At 42.6% G+C, this 26,874-nt stretch overlaps 1 protein-coding gene across 1 annotated transcript in view; it reads right to left on the bottom strand.

The window, feature by feature from the left end:
* Nucleotides 1–5,213: 5,213 nt before the first annotated feature.
* Nucleotides 5,214–26,874, bottom strand: part of MDH1 (malate dehydrogenase 1) — an 82,566-nt gene continuing 60,905 nt past the window's right edge. The window contains exons 7-9 of the mRNA XM_033936044.1: nt 25,815–25,928; nt 17,946–18,035; nt 5,214–5,567 (exon numbers count right to left, since the gene is read on the bottom strand). Coding sequence (XP_033791935.1) covers nt 5,442–5,567; nt 17,946–18,035; nt 25,815–25,928 — 330 coding nt within the window. The 3' untranslated portion in view covers nt 5,214–5,441. The remainder of the gene's footprint in view (nt 5,568–17,945; nt 18,036–25,814; nt 25,929–26,874) is intronic.

Raw genomic sequence — 26,874 nt, 5'->3', positions numbered from 1 at the left:
CATAGGAAGTCGTTCCATCACTGTTATCATTTTTGTCACTCTTCTCTGTACCTTTTCTAATTGCGCTATATCTTTGTTTAAATGACACAAAACCTTCCAAACATAGGTCAGTCAGTAAAACAGAACATATTTAGAGTAATTTCTGCACTAGGGGTATATGTCCTGAGTCTACTTTCCAACTTTACGTGATGGCAGTCTACTAGACAGAGAACACAGTCAAAAGGTATCAATCAAATGTCTCAGCCATGTTTAACCAACACACCAGCAAAATCATTGGATTGTTTGCCTTCCTAGACCTGGAGATGAGCAGAGTGTTTCTGATGTTATAGTTGATGATCACTGGATAGTGTAGCTCAATATTCAGATAAATGTGGAAAGGGTTTAATCAAAAGTGAAAGACCTAGACTTCAAGAAAACTGACTTTATTAAGATGAGGGATTACCTCAAGGCTTTGTTAGTAGGATGCAGACTTCTAAAGTAAATGGGCAGTGGGTAAAAGTGAAAGGAACTATTTTAAGGGCAATAAACATTTTTGTTAGGAAATTACTGTATATAAAATTAAGAGAAAAAGAAGGCCCTTTTAGTTTTGAAAAATAGTAGGTGGTAAGGTAAGGAAAAAGAGGTTAGCCTTCCTAAACTATAAGAGATCACAGAAAGAGGAGGAAGGCAACAGTATCTGGAAAGGCAAAGAGAAGCTGGTAAACAGTCAGGAAAACAAAGATGCAAATGGAAGAAAAAAATAGCCAATACTGTAAAAAATTTTTTTTTAGAGATGTTAGTGATAGAAGAAAGTTCAAGAGAGACATTGTGAGACTCAAAGGTGAAAGTGAAGAAAATGTAGAAGCTGATAAGGATATAGTAGTATTGCTTGACAAATATTTCTGTTCTGAGTTCAGAGATGAAGGGCCAAAAGTAGAACCGCAGAAGACAAACACAAATGGAGATGCTTGGGAGAATGCATTGATAGGGTTACAAGGTTTTGCTTACTTCATGCGTTGTTTCCCCATTGGAAGATGGGGAATGAAAAGGGCAAATCCAGGGCTTTCGTCTGCGCCTGAAGTAAGCCCTATGAGGCAGCAGATTATACACACCTACACAGCTATCCCAGTTGCAGTGCAGTTCCAGCCTGTTGTGCCTATGGTGTTGAGGTAGCAGTGTGGAAGGGGTGTCTAGAGGGCTGTAGAGAGGCTGATCCCTTCCCAACCCAGAAGTATGGCCTGCCAAAGAGCAAAAGGATGGTAATGTTGATCGTTCTTAGACAACAGCCTTCCTGCATGAGGGTTACCAATGGCCATATCTGTGCCCCCCCCCTCCCCCTTTGAAGTGGATACAGAAGGAAAGAGCCTTAGGGAATAGCCAGCCTTGTTTGCTTCAGGTGGAGGAGGCACCTTGAGAGAACTACAGTCCAGTATACAAGGGGTTTCTAAAGTGGCTGTGTGACAATGGAGTTGCTTTAGGCTATATTCCTCTTTATTCACCGTGGCTTCTGAATTAGTGGATGATTGTTCATACAGTACCCAAGGTTTAAAATGTCAGAGTCAAAAGCTAGAACAAGAATTCACCAGGCTTGATGAAATTGAGACTAAGGTAGATGCAATGCAGAACTGTAATACTGCTATGGTTAAGGACAGACATTTTTTTTACATCATAAAGTGGAGTATATATAAAACCTATTGTAACCCCCTGCTTAAAGGTGGTCTAGGTAGCTGGAGGTTGAACTTCCTGATTCACATGGAAGATAGAAACCACTTTCAGAAGGAAGGAAGGAACCGTACGCAAGAGCACCGTGGTATCCGTAATATGCAAGAAAGGATCATGACAAGAGCTGTAGCTCTAAACCCTGTACCACACTCTAAGATATAGTATGGTAGAAGATAACATAGCAAACATTGTCTGATAGAGATGGTCAAACATAGTATGACAAAACATGGTATGGTGAGACATAGTACGGTGAGCATAGTACAGCAAAACATAGAAAGCAAACATAGTATTACAAAGCATGATTAACATAATATGTCATGATTTGGCAAAAATGCTGAGGTAAGCATGCATGGCACAACATAGCATGGAAGACATGGAGTGGCAAACATTGTGTGGCCAACATGGCATGAGAGATTGTAGCATGGCAGACATATTTTGGCACAAACACAGTATAGTATATATGGCATATAGCAGTGGTTCCCAACCCTGTCCTGGAGGACCACCAGGCCAATCGGGTTTTCAGGCTAGCCCTAATGAATATGCATGAGAGAGATTTGCATATCATGGAAGTGATAGGCATGCAAATCTGCTCCATGCATATTCATTAGGGCTAGCCTGAAAACCCGATTGGTTTGGTGGTCCTCCAGGACAGGGTTGGGAACCACTGGCATATAGGATAGTAGGACAAAGATGACAAACAGTATGATAGAGTGTGGAAGAACATTTAATGATTATGTTTGTATTTTGTAAACTGCTTAGGTTTAAGCAGGTTAGAAATTTTTAAGTAAATAAAGGGTGGTAACTGTGTGGAACAGTTTCTCAGTAGAAGTGGTGGAGACAGACTGTGTCTGAGTTCAAGAAGGCATGGGACAGGTACGCACGATCTCATAGGGAGAGATGGAGACAAGGATGGGCAGAACTGGTTGGCCTTTATCTACCATCATGTTTCTGTGTAACCCCCCCCCCCCTGTAAGCAGAGAGGTGGAGAAAGCAGAGAACTTTGGGGGCAAACATTGTGCTAGAATAGGTTCTCCTTCATTTTTCAGCCATGTTTCTATTAATGCTAGCACAAGTGAATTAGAAGTTAATATCATGAATAGCTGCTGATTTACCTTTAATTGATCTGCAATCAAGTAAGCAAGTGGTCATAAGTTTGAGGTTTGTTTTAAGGTGGATATTTTATTAGAAACATTAATTAAGGTAAACTGGATCAAATTTCTCATCATTGCACACAGAAGACGACAAGAGGAAGAGGGACACGATAAGACATTCTTTTGATGTACATGCAGCATCTGACTTCGGGTTTCCAGTTGTTTTTTTGCCTTCATATCCCTATTACTGATCTGTGGTCTCTTGTTCCAATATGCTTTGGAGGTACCTGACTTTTGCACATGTGACCAAAGTGTTTTATTCTACTAACATGCAGTGCCTATGTAGAGATCTGTAGCACAGAGCTGCATGAGAATGGGGATGGCAGGCATCTAGCGGTGTTCCCATAGGGTTGGAGGCACCTCGAGGGGCTCCAATACCCGTGTGCCTCCTTCTCCAGCCACATTTGCCCCTTGACAAAGCAGCATGCAGTGCTCCAAGAACGCTGTCAGTAGCTGACCTAGAAGCCTGCCCTCTGACAGCAGGGCTAACGTCAGAGAGGCTTCAAAGTCAGCCATGTGCAGGGCCCATGGCCCTGCAAAGAAGTGCAGCTGGAAGGCAGGAAGGCCCGGTGGCTGACCGGGATGGCTCCGGTAGTCTTGCAGGAGGGGGTCACTGAAATATTTGGGCCATAAAACACACTCATTGGAGCAAAGGACAAGAGAGGGGTATGAACTTGGGATAGAGAAGATTTGAAAGCTAGAAGGAGGGAGGGGGGCACAAATTCAGAGAGATAGAGATATTTTGAACATGGAAGTGGAGGAGGAAGAAATGTTGTTCAGGAGTGGGGAAGGGAAAAAGAGGGAGATTAATCCAGGACAGAAGAGACTGAGGATGCTGTACAACAGGAGAAAGGGAAGAGAGAGGGAGAAATGCTAGACCACGGTAGGAGGAACCAATGGACAATAACAGAAGAATTTGCAGAAGATGGGAAACAGGAAAAAAGAGAAACTAGGACCAACTTGATGGAAAAAATAAATCTCCAGGCAACAAAGGTAAAAAATGAATTTATTGACTGAAATATGTTAACTTTTGGAAATGTATAGAGCAGATGTCTTTGTATTATGTTCAAAAGAAAAGGAAATGCATTTCTGGTTTTATTTCTCCAGTTCTGAAATACTTGCTGACCCATGCTGTGGCTAGTGGGGATCCCCAAGTACTGCCAGTTGAAGACTTCCTCCAAAGATGACCAGAACTCCTCTCCACCAAGCACGGCAGTCGCTGGCAGCATCCCTGAGCCACTGAGGTGCCAGCATCTCAGTGGCTTAGGGATGCTACTGCTGCCTGCCAAGCTTGGCAAAAGGGAGCCCTGGCCACCTTCAGAGGAAGTCCTCAACCAACATAGGTTGGGGGTCTTCATCAGCTGGAGTATTTATATTTTGTAATTACATTAGAGGCTCTGACAAAGATCTGTTTACAAAGTATGCATTCTTTCCAATTAATATTTCCAAATTAATAAAAAGTGTCTTTGCTTATTTGTAAATGGGTCTCTACCAGAGCCTTTAATTCAGTAGCATAATTAAATGAAATAACTACTTCTGAAGTTTATAGGGGCGGGCGGGGACTGATTCAATTCCTTGCAGGGACAGGCAGGGATGGATTTGATTACAACGGGGACAGGCTTGATTTCTGTCCCCATGCAACTAGTAGTCCCATTTGTTCCATTTTCTCACTAGGTGGTGTTTTAGGGCATGGCATAATATCTTACAGTGCTGCTTTTTCACAGGTAAGGTTGTTGCTCTGACTCCTGGGAGTTGGTACTATTCTTTTTCTCCAGCATTGCATTACATTCAGACTTGGAGTTCCTACTTATAGTTAGTGGCTGCTTATTCCAGTCAGAGTGATAGAAGTGAGGCATTCTGTTTGATACTGATGTTTCTGTGTAGGCATCAGTACCAATCTGACTTGTTCTGTTTTTCTAGCAGGAAGTATACTGGTATGCTAAGATAATGGCTTTTAAAAGTCAGATTGTGGCAACTTTAGAGCATTATTATATAGTTTTGGAATATGTTGTGCTTTGCAGAGTTTGGTTACTGGAGCTCTGAACAGGTTCCCCCTACTGGTTCTCACTACCTTGGGAAAGATGACATTAACAGAGGCCCAATTCAATCTTAGGTATGCCACTGAATCCATCTATTTCAGAAAGTATAAATGCCATCACTGTAAAATAGAATAAACACATTTTGAGAATCAACTGGAAAGTCTGCAACAATAAAATCATTCTATTGCAGGTCCTATTAGCTGTAGACATTAACATCTCTCTGCTCAGTAAATTACCTGCTGTTTTGAGGGGGATTTATGATATCCACTCTTACAGTACAGATTATAAAGAGAGAGACACAAACGTACACCCACACCAAATCTGTAGTTTGGAACACTTAGAGTTTTGCTTTTTTATTAATGTCTACAAGAACTTGGCAATACTGCATGATAATGTTACAGCAATAAACAGTATGTGACATTTAAACATGCCTCTTTACTTTTAATTTGATTATCATCTCCTATAGAAAGATCACATGATACTAGACTTAAAGTGAACATTTAACTTTTTCAATATTTAAATACATATTTGTATCTGGTTCATCTTCTAGTCACGCAGCAGTGAGAAACTCAGATGCAGATGTCTTTTCTTCTATCAGTTCCTTGGCTGATAAATTCATCTTCTCATGAGAAAAGTCATCAATTGAGAGACCTTCTACAATCGTCGGTATTTTATTCTGTTTGAAATTAACAGAATGTGTTACAAACTTCCATAATGCAATGCCTGTGACTACTGTTCATGCACAAAATGCAGGAGGAAATCTTTTCCGCTCTATTTCGTTAAATTTAAAGACTGGTTGAGAGTAAAATATATAACAAAACCAAACACCCCCCTCCCCTCCAAAAAAGCCTGGTGATTTGGGATCCCTGGAATCCACCTCGCTTATCCTGGGCATCTTCTAGTGTCTTAGACAGGGCAAAAAACAAGCATAACAGATAACGTGGTGCAACCCAAGAAGCTTGGAAAACTTTGAGGTATATAAATCAAATAGTAGTTAACACCTTATTTCAGAACAGTTTAATAATAAACTGGCAATAATAAAACAAGAACCTGTTCAAGGGTAAAAATGGACACATTTTAAGAAAAATGCCAGTAATTTGATGTATTATTTCACTTTATATTCTGTCTTTTGCAAAGTTAATTGCACCAAAACAGATCACAACAAAACAAAATAAAGTAACACACTACATTAAAAGTAATATGTCACCTTTTCACCTGTACACTTATATAAAGTGAAACAAACTGTTTTCAAAAGCAAAGAACTTCATGCACAAAGGAAGTTTGCCTATAAAATTTTATTATGAGAGACCTTGGTCTTAAAGTTTATTTGTATGGATTTTGAGGGCAATACTGCTAGGATTTTGTATTTACTTTTCACTGTTTCACTTGGCAGACACTGGCTCATTTGGAATAGAAAATTTATTGCAACTCTCTTCCTGTTAGATCACTCTGCATCTGTTATTTGGTGAATTTTTTTTTTTAATTTATCTATCAATTTTAAACATTATCATTTTGTACAAATAATAAGAAAAGAGACAAAGAAAAACCAAATTTTTTACAGACTGAAGGATCTTTACAACATTACCCTTTTTACTTCTTCTAGTCCCATAATGTGAGAATATTCCTGAAATTAACTTAAAAATACAATAAAATATAATCATGATCTAATCTAAGATCTAATTTATTTATTATTTCTTTATTAGATTTTCAAAATTATTTTCCAAGCTTAAACATCTTGTACAGAAAGTGTAATCTAAGATTTTTAGACAAAAATCATCAAAATAAGAAAAACATTTCTTAATACACTCAAGTCCTCATAAGTGATCCAAGAAGTAAGAAAAGAGTAATTACTAAGTCATAATATAATAAAGATATGTATATCTGCTGCTGAAACAAAAGGCATATTTAATTATACAGGAGCTGTTACACCTTCATTCTCCAAGCGTTTTAGAGAGAGAAAATTAACTAGATGGGAAGGGTCTACAAAGACATATTTTAAAGAGCGGTATCTAATAATACACTTGCAGGGATAACGTAAAAAGAAAAACACTCCCTAATTGGGTTACCCCTGGTTTCAAAAGAATCCAAGATGGACGTCACTATCTGCTAGCTGGGAGGACCCGTAGTCGAGAGACTATGGGAACTCACAGCAGCCATTTCCTAATGGCGATCTGCACGGGGCAGGAGCGTAGGAAGATTGCTCCTGCCCCGAAAGCCCGCTAAACCACCAGGTAAGGCCAGGAAGGCGGGAGGGAGGCGGGGGTGGGTCAGAGCCAGATATTTGCGGTTTTTCACCATTCGCAGTCCGGCTCTGCCCCTATCCCCCGCGAATCCGGAGGGAGAAGTGTAGATCAAAGGACTTCCTGGGGTTCAAAATACAGATTTTTCCTGACATTTCGAGAGAAACGCAGAAGAGAAGACGAGAGTTTCTAATTTTTAAGATCTACTTTTATAGTGCAAAATACTACTAAACTCCATTTTATAATCAATTCAGATGGGAACTAATTATTAGTTTCACGAAGCTGTAAAAAAAAACTGTTCCAACTGCATAGAATCCCAGAATACATATTCACATTCCTTAAATTTCACCTGATTTTGAGGTGCAGTGTTCAGGGGACTGTTTTCTGTTCCCGATAGCTGTGCTCTGTATAACAACTAGAGCTGGTTACTTCGGGTGCTGAATCTTGGCAGGCACCTGCTGAGACAGAAGCCCTGCCATCAGCTGGATCCTGCACTCGACAGTGAAAAGGACACCACGACTGTGGCACGCGGCTACATGGTGTGGCCAAAGGGGCATGCCCTAAGGGGCACGCCAAGCCCCTTGGGAGCCCCTTGGAGACACAAGGGACTGCCAGAACTGTATGTATGGAAATTATTATTTAAAATCTAATGGGGAAAAGAAAAGGGAAGGCGAAAGTATCAACACCAGTAATGGCTGGCCCCATAGACAGATACCTCGTGTCTACCAATGTTACTGGAAGTACTCGGGGCACTGACTCACTATCGGGGGCATTGCTCAGCCCCCTAGAAAGAACTCCTCCTCCACCTAACAATTGTTGGTTTGGATCCCTAGAATGGTTCCAATTCCCATCCTGTGGTTTCTTTGGAGCAATTGGTATCTTCCTCATTAATTTATGAGGAGATACCTAAGGCCTTCAGTTGCTTCAGGAACCTGGAATGAGCTACAGGAAGTTTCCCTTAAAGACTTGTGGTTAATTAATATCAGAGTAGAGGGGTTATTAATGTCAGTGGTAACACAAAATGTAAAATTTTCAAAGGAAGTAGTTAATAAGCTGGAAAATATTGATTCAAACTGGAAAATTATTGAGAAAAGAACTGACAACAGAGTTCCAGATATCAACATTACAAGCCTTAAAGTCTTCAGTCCTTAAAGATTCACATATTACTTATACCAGATTTGAGAAAATGGAAAATATTTTATGGGCAAAAAAATCTATGTCTAGTCAACTTTCCAAAAACTCATTTGTTGACCCCAGAAATTTTGATTCAGAAATATTTTAAAGAAGTTTTGGGGCTGACAGAAGCAGATACTTTGCCCTTAACGAACCTATATTATATTCCACAGAAAAAGAAAGTTCTGGCAGAATTAGGTGTAGACCAGTTGGAACAGATAGAATTTGATTTAACTGGTTTCCTTGAAGATTCACAGGATATAATCCAAACTAGGTCTAACCTATTAGTGACTTCTGCAAGAGAGTTAGACAAATCCTTAATTATGAAAGCTTATTTTCAAAATAAGCTAGCAAAGTTTTGTGGAGATTATGTATGAGTATTTCCCCGATGTGGCCCAAGCAACACAATTCGGAAGGAAAACATTTCTAAACTTGAAATCAAGGGTGTTGGCTCTGGGAGTCACATTTTACTTAAAATTTCCATGTAAATATTATTTGGTGAATTATATGCTTAAACCAAAATGTGGAGTGCCAGGGATCCTGTCCCTTTTCATTGCTATTTAATCTATTTATGCAAGGGGTGCCCTGTTACATTATCTGTGCCACAAAGGCGCCTAATGATTAGCATAGCAGGCCGAGAAAGCAAAGTTGCTTACCTGTAACAGGGGAATGCCTGATAGCAGGGGAATGCAGTCAAACTTGATGGTGAAGTCTCTGACTGAGCCTAATGACATTGGTACTCTCCCCTAGCTATAGTAAGCTTTTGAGCTTACTGAGCATGTGCAGGATTGCCCTATTACTCAAGCCCCTCCCCTCTGTCAGTTTTGTTCCTAGAAATAGAAGAGGAGACGAGGGGATGGAGGGTGGGCAAGTGTGGCTGTATTCCCCTGCTGTCTACGGAGAATACCTGTTACATCAAGTTTGCAGACGACAAAGTAATGCCGGAAGATCAGATCGCAGAAGGATAGCAAGGAACTCCAGAGTGACTTGTGTCATTTAGAGAAATGGGCGGAGAAATGGCAGATGAAGTTTAATGTGGAGAAATGCAAAGTAATTACATTACATTACATTACGGATTTCTATTCCGCCTATACCTTGCAGTTCAAGGCGGATTACAAAATGCATTTAGGCAGAAAAATAAGGAATACGAGTACAGAATGTCAGGTGCAACTCTGGCTAAGAGTGAACTAGAAAAGGACCTGGGTGTACTGATAGATAGGACCCTGACACCGCCGGCACAATGTGCGGCGGTGGCAAAGAAAGCAAATAGGATGTTGGGTTTGATGAAGAATGGAATCATAAGTAGATCGGAGAGAGTCATAATGCCGCTTTATAGAGCAATGGTCAGACCCCACTTGGAATACTGCGTCCAACATTGGTCTCCCAACCTAAAGAAAGATATAAAACTGCTGGAGAGGGTGCAGAGACGAGCAACGAAACTAGTAAATGGTATGGAGAAACTGGAATACGAGTATCGACTTAAGAGACTGGGATTGTTCTCCCTTGAGAAAAGAGACTGGGATTGTTCTCCCTTGAGAAAAGGAGACTAAGGGGATATGATCGAGACCTTCAAAATACTGAAAGGAATCGACAAAATAGAGCAGAAAAATTATTTACATTGTCCAATTTGACATGGACAAGAGGACACAGAATGAAGCTAAGGGGGGGACAAGTTCAGGACAAATATCAGGAAGTTCTGCTTCACGAAGAGAGTGGTTGACACCTGGAATACTCTCCCAGAGGAGGTTATTGCGGAATCGACCATCCTAGGATTCAAAAGCAAACTAGATGCACATCTACTTACGAGAGGCATAGAAGGATATGGGTGACTAAAAATTACGCCAGGTGTACACCTGGCAGGGCCTCCGCGTGTGCGGATCGCCGGACTTGATGGACCGAAGGTCTGATCCGGAGATGGCGCTTCTTATGTTCTAAGCAACTTTGCTTTCTCCGGAGACAGACAGGGGATATGCAGCCCCACTTGATGGTGAGTCCCAAGCTGAAAAAGCATACGGGAGATGGAAAACAGTCTATAATTCAAAGAGATTTATATAAAACTGATTGTCAAAAGCGAATATCTGGAGCTAAAATGCGATCCAAGCAGCACTGCATTGTAAAAGTATGCACAGAAGACTAAGTTGCTGGTTTGGAAATACCCTAGATTGGGGCGGATTTCAAATTGGTTATTGGAGCCACTATAGCTCGTAGTTGATGCCCCGCCAAGGGGTTGAATGTGAGCTTGTGCACAGCAAAAATGGATGCACTGTGCACCAAAATGCAGCTTCAGAAACATCCTGAATAGGAATTAAGAAGAAAATTTGTCATGCAGAAGCTGTAGGTCGCTCTTTATAATCCACAATTGACACAGGAGGGATCAGGTGTGCTCTGGGGTAGCATGAATGAATACAATGTGCTATCGGAGAGGAGAGAGAGTTTCTATGTTCTATCATATTGCATTTTATTGTTTTTTGTTTTCTTGTGTTCCTCAGTAGCTGATTTAGAAGATACGAAGAGCTGATATGGTTGGCGAACTGAGTAGTTGCCTAGAGGTAAAAACATAATGCTCCTCTGCAGTGGACAGCATGGAGACCTTGGTCTGCTGGAGAGGAATGCAAAGGAAGAAACGACGCTGATTAAGTAATAGATTGGATGAAAATCCGTACCAAGTGTAGGAAAGAATCTGGGATGAGTTTGGAAAAAAACCAAACACACTAGTAGGAAAAAATGTGCGAGATAAATAGAATAAGTAAGGCATGCTTGAAGTTCACTACATCCTCAAGTGAAGTTGAAATAAGTGAGACAAAACTTAATGTCCCAGAAAAGAACATAATGGAAGCAGAATCCAATGGTTTAGACAGGAATTGGACTAAAAGATCTACCCCCTAACGGTAGGTCCCACCCTGGAGGAGGGTCTCTTATTGGAGACTGAAGGTGTTACGACTGTTCATAAAATGAGTGTGATTAGAGACCAGTATCTGAGAGATGCAGAAGGCATAAGAGAATGAAGTCAAGTGGACAATGAAGAGGAAAAACCATTGGTGAATTTGCACCCAGATGGAATAAATGTACCCATGTAAACTGAGAGGACTTGCCAGTATGTTTAACTGACTGCGGAGATTGGAATGTAAGAAATGGTTGTTCTGCTGGTAAAGAGAGGAATGGTCTTCTAAAGGAAATAGCGGAGCATCCTGAAGGTTCCGCAAGCAAATTCTTCTTCTTTTTTTTAGCACTGGATGTTCTTAGAATATCAGATTAGATAGGCAGTGTAGAAAAACTGTTTAGAATTGGCTCTGTTACTAAAATAGTTTACCAGCTAATCATCATGGAGATAGGGCAGTGCCAATGCTCCTAAATATGGAGCTCAGAACCAGCTGGTATGAGGTTAAGCTTAGCAGTTTCTCAGAAGCTTATAAGAGTACGTGCTGGTATGAAGTCTGGTGAAACTTATGTTTTCAGCTGTAGTATTGTTCAACATAGTATGTTGTGCAGAAGTAGCTGTTATCCTTAATGTGCCCTTAATATATCTTTAGCAATGAAGTTCTGAAACTGGAGATATATCCTGCTCCATCACGACTTGTAAATAATTATTATTAGTATTAGAACCCACCAGCTTCTTCAGTGGCATCTCCCCAATGAGATAAAAATGAGAGACAGATGAGACAGAGAGACAGAGGAGAGAACTAGAACTCCATGTCTAATATGCCGCTACCGAAAATAAAAAAGCAATTCAGGGTAGGTCTGGGTACTTAGTTAATAATTAACACATAAGTATTAATAATATATAGATTTCCCTTTTTTACTTGCTGTGATGGCAGCGATAGGTTTCCCTCTCCTTGTGGAGTCAAAATAGGGCCCCAAGAGGAGGGAATAAGTGAAGAAGAAGAATGTGGCCCAATAAAATCTTCTCAACAGTGTGGCCTGCAGAGTCCCTGCACGGGAACCACCGCCCCAACGCGGCTTTCCTATTAGCTGCTGAAAGCACCCACGGTCCCAACACTTACCTGGGAGATCCAGGAGCTGCCTCATATCGATTGCCGCCAATGCTGGGGTGCAGCCAGTTGAGGTCTGGTCTGGTGAATGGCACTTCCCTCCCCTGCCGGACTGAATCATTGCCCTGAGGGGAGGGAGCCAAAGGAATCTTCTGCTGCCGTGCCGGTGCTGAAACTTTTGTCAGCCTTGGCGGATGTATACTGCCCTCCCCCATTGGATCCAAAGCAGGGCCCTGAGGGGAAGGAATCAAAGTGCCTGCTGCTTTGCCGGTGTTCATTCCATGCATGCGCAAAACTTTTAATTTTTTCCTTTTTGTAATAGATGAGATGCCGCCAGTGCTAGGGTGTTATCTGCCCAGCTAAGGCGGAACAGTACTTCCTTCCCCCGCCAGACCGAAGCAGAGCCCCGAGGGGAAAAACTGTTAAAGCAGTGGCTCCCTGCTGCTGAGTTGAAGTAGAAGGGAGAACCACAGTTGCCTGGGCCACAGAGGAGCTATCAATCATGGTGGCATGTTCCTGTTTGAGTTTGACAAGTATCTTGAGAATGAGAGGGAATGGAGGGAACACAGAGAAACTGATTCATCCATTCCAGTAGAAAAGCATCTGCCTCCAGTCAGTGAGGAGAGTATATCCTGGAGCCAAACTGAGGTGGTTTGTTGTTGTGGGAAGACACGAAGAGATCTATCTGAGGAGTCCCCCATTGAGAAAAAAATGTGATGAAGAGGCAAGGAATCGAGTGTCCATTAGTGAGGTTGTAGAAGATGACTCAATTTGTCCGCCAGATAGTTTTTCTCTCCTTGAATGTAGACAGCTTTGAGGAAGGTGTTGTGAAGGACTGCCCAATCCCACACCTGTAGAGCTTCCTGGCAAAGAGGGAGAGATCCTGTTCCTCCCTGCTTGTTGACGTAGTACATGTCGACTTGGTTGTCTGTCCGAATGAGGACTACCTGGTTGTGAAGAAGATGCTGAAAAGCTTTGAGAGCACTGAAAATCGCTCTGAGTTCCAACAGATTGATGTGACACTGATGATCCATGCTGGACCAATGGCCTTGAGTATGGAGACCATCGAGATGATTCCCCCAAGCGTAGGTTGAAGAATCTGTCGTGAGGACCTTCTGATGAGGGGGCGTTTAAACAGTAAACCTCTGGAGAGATTGGAAGAGAGCATCCACCAGTGGAGAGACTGTCTCAATGAAGGAGTCACTCATGTGTTGAGAGTGGGTCGCAAGCCTGTGCCCACTGAGATGCCACAGTCCGCTGAGCAATTATGAGGTGAAGTCTGGCAAAAGGAGTCACGTGACCTGTAGAAGACATGTGACCTAGGAGAACCATCATGTGTCTTGCTGAAATTGTAGTCAAGGAAGACACTTTGTGGCAGAGAAGAATGAGAGCAGCCTGACGTTGTTGAGAAAGGAATGCTCCGAGTCGGACAGTGTCCAGAACAGCTCCGATCAACTGCAAAGTCTGAGAGGGCTGTAGCTGGGACTTGGGAAAGTTGATTTCGAACCCCAAGCTTTGTAGGAACCATGTAATCCACTGGGTCGCTACAATAACCCCTTTGAGATGTTGAATCCTTGATGAGCCAGTCATCCAGGTACGGGAACACCTGGAGCCCATGGTCCCACAGAGCTGCTGCTACTATCACTAGGCACTTGGTGAACATTCTTGGAAATGAAGCTGGACCAAAAGGTAGCACTCTGTACTGAAAATGCAGATTCCCCACCCGAAATCTGAGAAATTGTCGAGAGGCTGGATAAATGGGAATGTTGAGTATAAGCCTCTTTGAGATCTAGAGAACATAATCAATCGTTCTGATCTAGAAGGGGGTACAAAGATGCCAGAGACAGCATCCAAAATTTCTCTCTTACAAGAAATTTGTTGAGGGCTCAGAGATGTTTATGTTTATTTTATTAATTTGATGAATCGCCTATCCATAATTTACTAAGCGATTTACAAGATATATAAGCATTTAAAGATTTAAGATATATAAGCATTTAAAAAACACATAACCTAAAACAGCTGCTAATAATTTTTGAGAAGAGAATCACATGCTGTTTCTTGATTCCACAAGTTTATAGGTAGAATGGAGAAATTAACAGATATTAGGCATCAAAGTAAAAATGCTGAAGAGTTATAGAGGGGGGTGAGGAAGTTTGAGGATGGGTGGAAAAGCAGTTACTTACCGTAACAGGTATTATCCAGGGACAGCAGGCAGATATTCTCACACGTGGGCGACGTCATCCATGGAGCCCGGATGCGGACAGCTTTGCAAGCAGACTTGCTTGTAGAACTTTAGAAGAAATTCACGATTGCCGCACTGTGCATGCGCGAGTGCCTTCCCGTCCAGTGCAGGGCATGCATCTCCTCAGTTCAGATAACTAGCAGAGAAGCCAATCAGGGGAGGTGGGTGGGTTGTGAGAATAGCTGGCTGCTGTCCCTGGATAATACCTGTTATGGTAAGTAACTGTGCTTTATCCCAGGACTAGCAGGCAGCCTAATCTCACATGTGGGACCTCCAAGCTAACCATAATGGGATCCAAAATGGGTTGCAGATAGCCTGTCTTCTTCGGAACTAGGAAGTAACGGGAGTAAAAACCCCTGCTCTGCTGTTCCAAGGGAACTTCCTCGATGGCATGGAGACGAAGCAGAGCTTGAGCTTCCTGAAGAAGAAAGGAGGTCTGGGATGGATTGGAAGGATACTCTTTTGGAGGCAGATCTGGAGGAACCTGAATGAAATGAAGAGAGTATCTTTCCCTGATGATGGCAGCACCCAGAGATATGAGGTAATGATCTCCCAGCGGTGGTAAAAATGATGGAGATGACCGCCAATGGGAAGGGGAGAGGACAGAGACAGGACAATGGAGGTTATGCTCTGTATTAGATGGTCAAAAAGGCTGAGATGTCTTGGGCACAGCAGGAGTCTGAGGTTTCTGCTGCATCTGTTGTTGTGGTTGTTTCTTAGGAGGCGCTCTTGTATAAGGAGCTGCTCTTTGTGGAAAATGCCTCTGGTAAGATGGAAGAGGTCTGAAGCCTTTAGAGATAGAAGGCTTAGGCTTAGGATGAGTGATGGAAGCAAACGATTTCTCATGTTCAGACAATCGTTTGGTAGCTGCCTCAATAGAGTCATCAAACAATTCATTGTCTTGACAAGGAATGTTGGCCAGAAGATCTTTAAGATTAGGGTCGTCTATAGTGCGGAGCCAGGCAAACCTGCGCATCACCACTGAAAAGGCAGTGACCCTCGAGGAAAGTTCAAATGCATCATAGGAAGATTGAAGGAGATGAATGCAGAGTTGAGTCAGAGTGGCGATTGTCTGCTGAAACCCTGGAAGACAGTGTTAAGGAATATATTTGAAATATTCAAGCAGTATGTCAACCAAATGCTTGAAATAAGAAATGAAAACAAACCTCTAGTTGCCATGAGAGAAGTTCGATACAAACGGCGACCAAATTTGTCCATGGTCCTGCCCTCTCTTCCAGGAGGGACAGTGGCATAAACTTTGGCAGGATTGGTTTTTTTCAGAGAAGACTCCACAAGAAGGTACTGATGGGATAACTGAGATTTCTCAAAGCCCTTGCAGTGGACCATCTTGTAACGAGACTCCAGTTTTCTTGGGACAGCAGGAATGGAATAAGGTGTCTCAAGATTTCTCTTAAAGGTTTGAGAAAGAAGTCTATTAATGAGCAATTTGAGAGACTCCACAAGAGGATGAGACATACCCATTTCTTCTAAATATTCCTGAGAGTATTTGGAATCAGAGTCTAAAATAATATTGAGTTCCTTACTCATTTGACGTTAAGAAAGAAGAAAAAGATATCTGCTCCAAGGAAACGATGACCTCGAGGAGAAGAAGGTGACCCCGAAGTGTCCCGCAAGGTAGAAAACGATGGTGAAGCTTCTCTGGAGTACTGATACCTGAGGCCTGAATATGCAGGTATAGATGACTTACTGAGAGAATGGATAGAATCCCTCGCAGGAGAAGAAGCAGCGGTATCTGGAGATAGTGTCCTCGACTTCAGAGTTGGAGGCCTCGAAGAGTCTCGAGGCCTGGAGAGACGAGGCTTGTCTCGAGAAGAGGATCTGTGCCTCGATGGATGCCTCGACTGATGCGGAGAACTGTGCCTCGAACTAGGCAGGTCTCGCTGAGAAGAAAGTTGAGGAGTCTGCCCTATGCCTCGGGAAGGGCGATGCCTTATACGAGGAAGGAGGGCTGGAGATCGAAACACCAAAAGGGATTGAACGCCTGGTGTCGAGGTATCTTGAAGCACTGACAAGGACTTGGCTCCTTGAGTAGTGTGCTTATGCTCCAGACGAGACACTCGCAAAGACTCGACTCCTTGCATAGTGTGTAGAGTCCTCTCGAGGCACTCCCAAGGACTCGACTCCTTGTGATACTGCTAAGTGCTCAGGCTGCAGGAAGCAGAGTCGAGGCAGGAGTATGTTTGGCAAGCATATTACCAAATTGGCAATTCAAGATTGTCTGGATCATAGCCTCCAAATGTGACACCAAGTCTTGAGGATCTGGTACATTTGGTGTGGCTAAAGTCTGAGGAAGAATGACTCTTCGACTTGGAGACATGCTTCTTGGGCAGCTTGATAACCACTGCTGGTACCTGACCTGAGGGAGGCAGCGAGGCAAGCGTCTTGCCAGGAGAAGACTTAGCAGATTTGCTTGAGGATGAGGACCTGCCGAACGAGGATGGCTTGATTAGGGTTGAGGCTGAGGTGGAACCCCTGTGAGCTTGAACGGATTCGAGGTTGAGACCGGGGCAAGTGGATCCATACCTCCAAAGAGTTTTTCCACCTGAACTCGACGACGTTTGTGGGAACGAGATTGAAGGGTAGCACAGCGGGCACACGACTTGGACGATGGTCAGGTCCCAAACACTGAATACACCACTGATGTGGGTCAGTGAGGGAGATCGCGCACTTGCAACGGCTATACTTCTTGAAACCTGTGACCAGCCGGGACATAAACGGGTAAATAGCCGCAGCTAGGTCGAAGCCCGCAGGCTGAGGCCGCAAGGCAGGCCCTGTCGTGACTGAAAGAAAAAACAAAGTAAATCTTTTTTTAAAAAATAAAACGTGCAAGAAAAAAATAACACGAGCCGCAGTGAGAGAAGGCACGAAGTAGAACTGAGTCTAGAACAGAGCATCGAAATAGGACTTCTCGGCTTCCGGAAAACTGAGAACTGAGGAGACGCACGCCCTGCACTGGGCGGGAAGGCACTTGCGCATGCGTGGTGCGGCAGTCGCAAACTTTCTAAAGTTCTACAAGCAAGTCTTCTTGCGAAGCTGTCCGCAACCGGGCTCCGTGGATGACGTCACCCACATGTGAGAATATGCTGCCTGCTTGTCCTGGAATAATGCATTTTTTGTATGTGAGCTCTAGAATTTATTTAAAATACTATATCTGCATCACAGTGGTGTGCTATTTTTATGAAAAACAAAAATTAATTAATAACCCTAGCTCTCACTCAATCAATAGCTCTAACATGGTACTCTTCCACTTCAATCCCTAGCTCACAATAGGCCCTCTTAATACTTGAGCTGAAGCCAACAAATTCACATAACTTAACTTTTGCTGTGGAGGCATAACAAAATTTTGGGTGGCTCGAGTAACTGAAAATCAACAACAACAAAAAAATTACCTTGATGGTAACAGGAAATGAGTAAAGCAAATCATTAGGGATCTCGTATGAATTGCCATCAGAGATTACCCCCATGGATACAAATTCTCCCTGAAATGGAGAAAACAAATATTAAAATGAATTACTGACAGCAGAATCAGATTACTTACTAGTATCTGGTATTCTCCATCAACAACAGGACAGACGTTCTCATAACTTAGGTAAAAATAATAGATGGAGAAGCTTTCCATTTGGGCTCTAACTTAGAACACACCCAAAGTTTTTGAGTTGTCCACACCACATGTACAGCACTTCCTGCCTGCCACTGTCATATGAGACCACTTCAGTTTGTGTGTTTATCCTGAGTAGAAGGGAGGTGGGAGAATATGCAATGATTTCTACCTTGCTGCCCATGGAGAATGCTTGCCACAGGTAACGTGGTTTTCTCCAAGAATAGCAAGTAGTTTTTGTATTGGATAGATCTAAAGCCCTTCTATCACATCTGATGGAAAACCTCTCCCATTTAAATTTGGAAGTCCTTCTAGTGGAATCTGTCCTCAAATTCTGCAATACCTGTAAACATACTGTCAGGCAAGTTCAATAACCTATTGCTACCTTCTCAACATCCAAGCTGTGAGGGAGAAGACTCAGTGTTGGAGTCCTTAGAGCAACAGACACCTTAGAGCAGGGGTGCCCACACTTTTTGGGCTTGCGAGCTACTTTTAAAATGACCAAGTCAAAATGATTTGCCAACAATAAAATTTTAAAAAGCACAAAGCATACTGTACGCCGAGAAAATGTTAATTATCATTTATATTCTGGGTTTTTTTTCCAAAGAGATCAAGGCAGATGACTTTATACAATGTCACTTTGGTAACAACTATACAAAAAGATAAATATACCCCTCCCTTTTTACTAAACCGCGACAGCGGTTTTTAGCACAGGAGCTGCGCTGAATGCCCTGCGCTGCTCTCGATGCTCATAGGCTCCCTGCGCTAAAAACCGCTATTGCGGTTTAGTAAAAGGGGCCCATAGTTCAAAATATAGACAGCAGATATAAATTCTCAAAACAGCCACATTTTGATCACTAAATTGAAAATAAAATCATTTCTCCTACCTTTGTTGTCTGGTCATTATTCAAATCTTGTTGGTCCCTGGCTCTGGTTGTCTTCTGATAACTTGCTTGCCAGGGCATCCTTTCTTCTTTCTCCGTGCTAACCATTCATCTTCTATCAATGTCCTCCCCTTCCATTTCCCTTCCCTCCCCTGGAAGTCTTGCATCTTTCCTTTTTTTCTTCTCCATCCACAGATCCACCTTTTCTCAACTAGCCTTTCATCCAGCATCTCTCCCTCTTTCCCCACCACCCCAGGGTCCACCATCTCTCCCTTTCTTTTCCCAACTACCCTCCTATCCAGTATCTCTATCCCCCCTTCCACACCATCCCTTGTGTCCAACTCTCTCCCTTTCTGTTCCTTCCCTCCCTAAATCCCATTGTCAGCCATCTCTCTCCCACTCCTGTTTTTAGACCCATTATTTCTTCCCTCCAAAGTCCAGCATATGCACGTCTCTTTGAACCCCCCTTCCCTCCCTCCCTTCTACATCAGGGCACTCTTCCCCCGAAGGCCTGCACCGTCCCCCCTGAAGGCCTGCCCCACTGAAGGACTACCCCCCCCCCCCCGGAAGGTCTGTGTGTTCCTCCCTGGCCTCCCGCACATCCCTTTACCTAATTTTAGCAGGGAGCAGCCTGCAGATAGATCGCCAGTACTTTAGCGATCCTTACAGGTTGCCATAGGCCTCAGGAACTGTCTTCCCTCTGCCACGATCCTGCCTCTGATATCATAGGAGGGGCAGGACCGCAGCAGAGGGACAGCTCCCGAGGCCTCTGGCAACCTTCAAGGATCGCTAAAGTAATGGCGATCCTCTCTGCAGGCTGATCCCTGCTAAAATTAGGTAAAGGGATGCGCAGGAGGCCAGGGAGAAAGCCAGACAGCACTTCCTGACTGACCCTCCCCCCTTGCCCTCTAAAGCAGGAGCAGCAGCTCCATGATCGACTGGGGTTGCCTGAGCAATCGACTGGTTGATCGCGATCGACGTATTGGGCACCCCTGCCTTAGAGTTTGCATGATCAATGATGAGGAATTCTCCAGTTTTATAGGTCTTCTTATTGACAATTCCAGAAAACTAGGAAACTATCTCTTTCTTAGCCAATGTGAGGCAATGAGAACATTCTCCTATCCTGTCTGAGCTTCAGGAGAGTTTTTGCCATCAGGGGAACTGGAGTTTGTGTGCACAAATGATTCTCCCAATCTAGTCTGCTGTGCATCCCCATGCTTGAGCAAAACTGCAGCACATTACATAGAAACATAGAAATTGACGGCAGAAAAGGGCTATAGCCCATCGAGTCTGCCCATGCCATTGACCCACTCCTGACTTTTACTCCCCTATAGATCCCATGTGAATATCCCATTTTCTCTTAAAATCTGACACGCTGTTGGCTTCAATCACCTGCTGAGGCAGCTCGTTCTCAGGTGTGAGGGGAATGCCCCACTAAATATAATTTGAACCATATCTTTTGTCCAAAGACTACTGATGTGGTCATAGGGTTCAACTCGGCTTATTTGCCAGCGAGTTGTTCTTCCCTGCTAGGTAGGTAGTTATGAACGTTATTTTACGATAAATGGCCCAGTTTGACATCCAACAACTTACAAATACAATCATGTTACATCATTACCTCTGCTTGTCAAGATATTTTTGTTGGCCATGTGATCTCAAAGCCTTTAGACCGATCCACAAGGCTAAATTCCAGGAAATTTGGTGACGTTTCTCCTAGTGGAAATTCAAAACCCATCTATACAAGCTCCCCAGCAATTTTTGATATTTATACGTCTGAATTTGGAAGTGAATATCTTTTGCACCGTTCATCAGGACAGAGTCTCTTAGTTTGTCTTGCGACAGATATAACATACTGCAGCTTGTAAGTGGCTTGAATCCATTGTGTGCATAAGGTTCATTAAGCTTGTCTCATTTTGAGATGTGCAAGGGGTGTTACATGTGGCTCAACATTCTAAACATATTTCATGTTGATATCTGCTGAGCATATTGGATGTTTGTCACTATGGACACTAGATTAGCAATTCTCTGTAGCAGCAGAAATTCTTCTTCCCAAGTAATCTAGGTGAGCTCTACCTGAATTAAATTACAGTAATGGGCTAAGTTGAAACTTAGACTAGTTTATAATGAACCTCGGTAATTCCAGCACCTGTATGATTGTTCACATTGATCTTTCTGCACCTTGAAATTGTGCTCTTTACCTGCCAATTTCCTGAACAGAGAAACATGTAGATACACTGCTATGACATCAAGACATTTTGTGACTACTTGAGGAACCAGGACAAAGACAAACGGCAGTATGATGTTCCCCTAAGAAAAGTCCGAGATTGCATTATGTGACTGAGATGTTTCTGTCTGTGTGTTGGCACCTAAGACCAGTGAAAATAACTAGTCTTATCTGGAGAAAGAATTAAGGTGCCCAAGGAAACCATCCTGAACATCTCCCTAGGATGGAATGGAATCTCCCTTTTACCTGTCCTGAAAACACAAAATAAAATCCCTTTCCTCTGTTGGGAGGAATGTGACCATATTTGCATCTAAGAGGGAAGAGAACTTCTTGGTAAGTATTTCCCAATGCTGACAGCTTGACCAAGATGCGAGAGGTAAAGTCTCCAAATGGGCTATTATTGCGCAAGAATATAAGAATTGCCATACTGGGACAGACTGAAGGTCCATCTAGCCCAATATCCTGTTTTCAACAGTGGCCAAGGTCACAAGTACCTGGCAAAATCCCACAAAGTAAAACAGATTTTATGCTGGTTATCCTAGGAATAAGCAGTGGATTTCTCAAAGTCCCATCTTAAAAATGGCTTATGGACTTTTCATTTAGCAAATTATCCAAAACATTTTTAAACCCTGCTAAGCTACAAAATTTCCAATGGATGAGATGCATTACCTTGTTGTGACTTTCTGTATAGAGATTGGACCTGTCATAAGAATAGGCGGTATAATGAGTTTTAATAAAACATTTGCTCCTGAAATGGGAGTCTGTTCAGCGTGGCTTTAGAGGCCGAATCACCTAACCACTGTCTGATCCAGAGCATCTATTAAGCAGAGATCATAGCTCATAGCTCTGATATTATATAGGAGCATTTGGGGATCCTCATTATCCTCTGGGACTAAGGCTCGAGACAGTTGAGTGTGACCAGCACATGACATAAAAAGGGTTTGCAGCTTCTACCTTAATCACTAGGGCCAAGGCTTCAAATTGCTTCTTGAGGAGCCAGTCTGTTTTATGGTCCTGAGAATCCTTTAACATCACACTTCCTTCACTAGGCAGGGATGTGTGTTTGGTGACCTGTGCCACAAGTGAATCCCCCCTCTGCTGAAGAAAACAGCTGCTGGAAATCTAGAGCCATTGGGTAAAGCTTGGCCATAGCCTTAGCCACTCGGAGGGACCCCTCTGGAGATTCCCAGTGGTCTGTGACCAGCTTTGCAATGTCCAGATGTGAGGGAAAGGACGTGGTTGGAGCAATAGAGCTGCTCATAACTGAGCACTGAGACGAGGAAGCTAGAGAAACTTCCAGCTTAAACCTCACTCTCAGTGAGGTTTAAAAATAGTGCCCGAGAACACAAAGGCTTTGAAATACCGGCACATTGTGGGATCTTCCTCCTGGTCCAGGCCCACTGCTGCTTCTTGAATGCCGCTCTCATGCAAAGAACCAGACTGCCAGCATTAACTTCATCCTAGGACAACCATGGCATAGAATCAGACTTTCCATCTTCCCAGTCTGTCTGACTGAACCTCCTGGTCCAAGCCTGTGTCCTCATCTGGCCAAGGCGCATGCTGAGGGGAGCTCCTCTGCACCACAGCTTCTGGAATGCTGCAAGCAGATGCTGAGGACCTTCAGCAGGTCAAATAGGCATTCCACATGAGGTTCACAAAATTTGGGGTGAAGCCTTGTACTAGGATCTCGAGGACACCCTGCTGAGCCTGCTGGGCTCTGCGTCTGCACTTGGTCAAAGCACCAGAGAGCTCTATAAAGGGTCTCTTCTCCTGGAAACATACCACCTGTGGATCCCCAGCCCTGGAGTACTCAAAGGAGCCCAAGGCTTCCGCCCCTCCTCCACGTGCTCCATTGCATGCGGCCATGGACTCTCCTTGGCCAGCCATCCAGCACAAACTTGGCATGATATGGGGTAAGAAGGACTGATGGGATCCATCCCTGTTGGTTTAAAGGAAAAATTGAGGGGTTTTGAGGCAAATGGAGGCTTTAGAAAAAAAGATTGTTTAAAATCCAAGATGACCACTGCTAGCAAAATCGCATCAAAAATGTCCCATGGAGACTTCCCTGAAGGACAAAAAATGCAGGGAATGGGGTTTTAGAGAAGGGGGACCTAGGCTCTGGATGCAGAAATCTTTTTAAGTTTGACTTTTGAAGTCCCCACAAATTTTCCCCACAGGCTATAATAGTCTTACTCACTATGCCATGTGGTGCCTGCCTATTTCTGCATAGGAATTCAACTAAAACAAATGGAGAAGTTTGCCTCTCAGATTTGCAGGAAGAACCTGGTCTTCGGGCTGCCAGTTGGACTGAACCTCAAACCTTATTGTGAAGGGGTGGAGGACCACTATTAATCTCAGCCGAGCCAAGGAGGCGGCAAACAGCCTGCGCTCAAGCTCCTGAATAAATCAGGAATGCGAGTAGTTATGCTCCTGAGCTCCAAAAATACAAAAGCAGGCTGGCTAGTTAGGTGTCCCCAAGGGTTGATCCTGCTAGTAGTAGACTTCAGCAGTGCGAGTCTGCATCTTCTTCTACCCAGAAGTCCCAACAAGTGGGAACCTCTGGGTACCAAGCCTCCAATTGAACACTTAGAAAAAAAAAATACCGCAAAATAATAAAACCAGAGTAGAGCAGAAAACTTCTGAGCAACTTGCTTGCAGAAAACAAACTGGGTGGCAGGAGCAGTTCCTTGGGAAGGAGGTGGAGTTGACAAGATAATTGACAGTTTTCTGCAAGCAATTTGCTGGTTCAGATGCAAAACCCTATATATAATTCAGGACCACTAGATACATCGCACTAGAAATACATTTATATTGCTTCATGAGGGTCTCTTAATATAAATTTACAATAAGAGGGATCTCTTAGGATTATTTGTATGTCATGATGATTCTGTTTTTAAATTATGTATGTAGCTTTGTGAACCGTTTAGTTATAAACAGTATAGAAAATTTTAAAATAATAAATAAAAAATAATAGTTGGGCCCCAGACATTGTAAGCACCAGTCAAGGGTATCTAATGAATTTAGTCCTGTTAAACCTGGTGCACTTGTCAAAGCCATTGGAGGGGATTTTTTCTGAGAAAACTTGTCAGCAAAATCAAACAGCTTGGATTTTGAAAATTAGTACAGGGGATCCTCATTGAGGTCTACACTGAGATGTGTGAACAACCCCCCTCCAAACTTGAAAATGACCAACAGCTTAAGATATTAGCAGAGAAGTACCACATGCCAAAGATCACACAATTTTTTCCCTTAATTAAGAAACATTGCCTTGAGGTGGGTTACAATGATATGCATCTGACCAGCCTCATGGAAAGACTGAGGTGGTCATGCACAACAATGGCAAGTTGGAAAGTGCTGGAGCAAATCAGAAGCTTCAAATATATATTCTAAGCTGGAAAACTTTCCAAGAGAGCTCAACTTGTGGTGTCAACCATGTTGTAAGGACTTGCTATCTTGCTTTTCCTCAGAGAATAGCTGCTCTGTATAGTACAGGAGATGAGACAATGTCTGGAGTTGCATTGCCACTACTGGGGAATATTTTTACAATCATTTTTCAACTGCAAGCCTCTCTAGACTCCACAATAAGAAAAACTTGGCAAAAACAGGGATTCATGGGAGAGTAGCAAGATGGAAACTACTGCTATACAAGAGCAACATCAATGTTCATCTTACATTTATGCAACAAACAAAAAAATCCAAACCACAAAAACAATCTATATCTGGATGATCCCAAGTCTTTTAGGACAATGTTCTCTGGACAGATGAGTCTGAAATAGAACTTTTTGGACAACAAAAGTCCTTTTATGGCCAAATTCAGCATTCCACATTATCATACCAACAAACACCATGGTGGTAGGATGAAGTTGTACAGGATGCTTTGCTGCCTCAGGATCTAGAAAACTTATTATTGAACTTATTATGTACTGTAACGGAAAATTCTTAAGGAGAATGTCTAGTCTAGCCACCTGCCCATGAGCTGAAGCTGAAGTGTAATTGGGTTATAAAGCAAGACAATGGTCCAACACACAAGAGTCTATATCTGCACAACTGAGGAGAAACAAATTAAAAGCTCTGAATTGTCTAGTCAAAGTATTGACTTGAACCCAATAAAGATTGTACAGTGAGCAGCTAAAATTTGGTCATTAACTGAGTAACTAAGAGAGAAGTTATTTTTTCACATGAGTGTTATAGGTGTTAGATAACTTTGTTTATTAAGTAAATGATGTAATTTAAAAATTTGTGTTTTTACTCAGGTTCTCTTTTTCTCATATTACTAGATCAGCGATCATTCAGTGTGATAAATATGCAATAATAGAGGAAATCAAGAGGGGGTAGAACTTTCACATTATTAAAAACACAAGGGGAAGAGAACATTCTACCACAAAACACATTTTCTGGCTACATGCATTAATTCTGAAGGAGTGCACATGCTTTGCAATATTTAGTGTTTTCCCACTTTTTTCATTTGTCCGTGACATGATATAACATTGCAAATGCCATTGATGTTTCCTATGTTGTTTCAAATGAATGCACAACTATTAGAAACTCCTACCTCTGGGGTGCCGAACCAGATGTTTCTCACATGATCACAGATGGCTTTGGCAGCAGACATAGCACTGGATAACTTTCTGGCCTTGATGACAGCAGCCCCACGCTGCTGCACAGTCTGCAGGAAAGTTAAGAAAATTGTTGACCATTATTGCCCTAACTGCTTGGACATGTTTCCAAAAATAGGTAAAGGAGTGGGGAAGGGACACAATCAAACTGCCTTCCTCAGGGTGTGTATAGATGGACTCAGTGATGCTCTGTATTTTGCAGATTTCTTTTTGGCACCGTGTCCGATAGCAGACTTGAGAACAGTCCTTTTTGACTAGCAGTAATCTGGCGCCATCTACTGGGCTTCTATTCTATATACCCCTGAGGAAGGCTACCCTAGCCAAAATACAGACCGTGCTGGGGTTCAGTTTATACATTTATATTTTTATATTTTAATAAATTGTTTTAATAAATTGATTGCCCTCAGTGGTTTGACTCTGTATCCCTTCCCCACTCCCTTTTCGTTGTCATATCCTACATGTGGGGTTGTTTTTTCCTTTGCATTGTGTGATCCAAAAATAGGTAAACACCACGTCATGGTATATTGCTAAATAAAATAACCTATTACTACTACAATAAGCACAACTACAGTGCTCACATACAACACTCTTGCTAAAACTAAAATCTGACAAGAATAAACCAATAGTATCATTAAAATTAACAGTATATGAAATTTAAAATATTTGAAATTTTATTTACTTGCCTTGAGATGAATAAACTGAATAACCTCCCCTCTAAACCACATAGGTCAACGTAAGAGAGACCGAGCTGCCACCACAAGGAAAACCAAAGCTAGGAAGGTGAGCAATTCTGCTTATAGTAACACAGTAAATGACAGCAGATAAAGACCTGAACGGTCCATCCAGTCTGCCCTTACGTTATACCCATTAAAAAATACATGATTAAATTAACTTGTCTCTTCTTTGCTATTTCTGGGTCATAGACTGTAAAGTCCACCTGGTATTGTCCTAGGTTCCAAATGCTGAAGTTGCCGTCCAAACTCATTCCAGCCTATC

Source organism: Geotrypetes seraphini, chromosome 3 (assembly GCF_902459505.1).
Source record: "Geotrypetes seraphini chromosome 3, aGeoSer1.1, whole genome shotgun sequence".
Classification (NCBI taxonomy): Eukaryota; Metazoa; Chordata; class Amphibia; order Gymnophiona; family Dermophiidae; genus Geotrypetes; species Geotrypetes seraphini.
The sequence above is the reverse complement of the archived record's forward strand: the minus strand, read 5'-3'. Positions and strand labels throughout refer to the sequence as shown.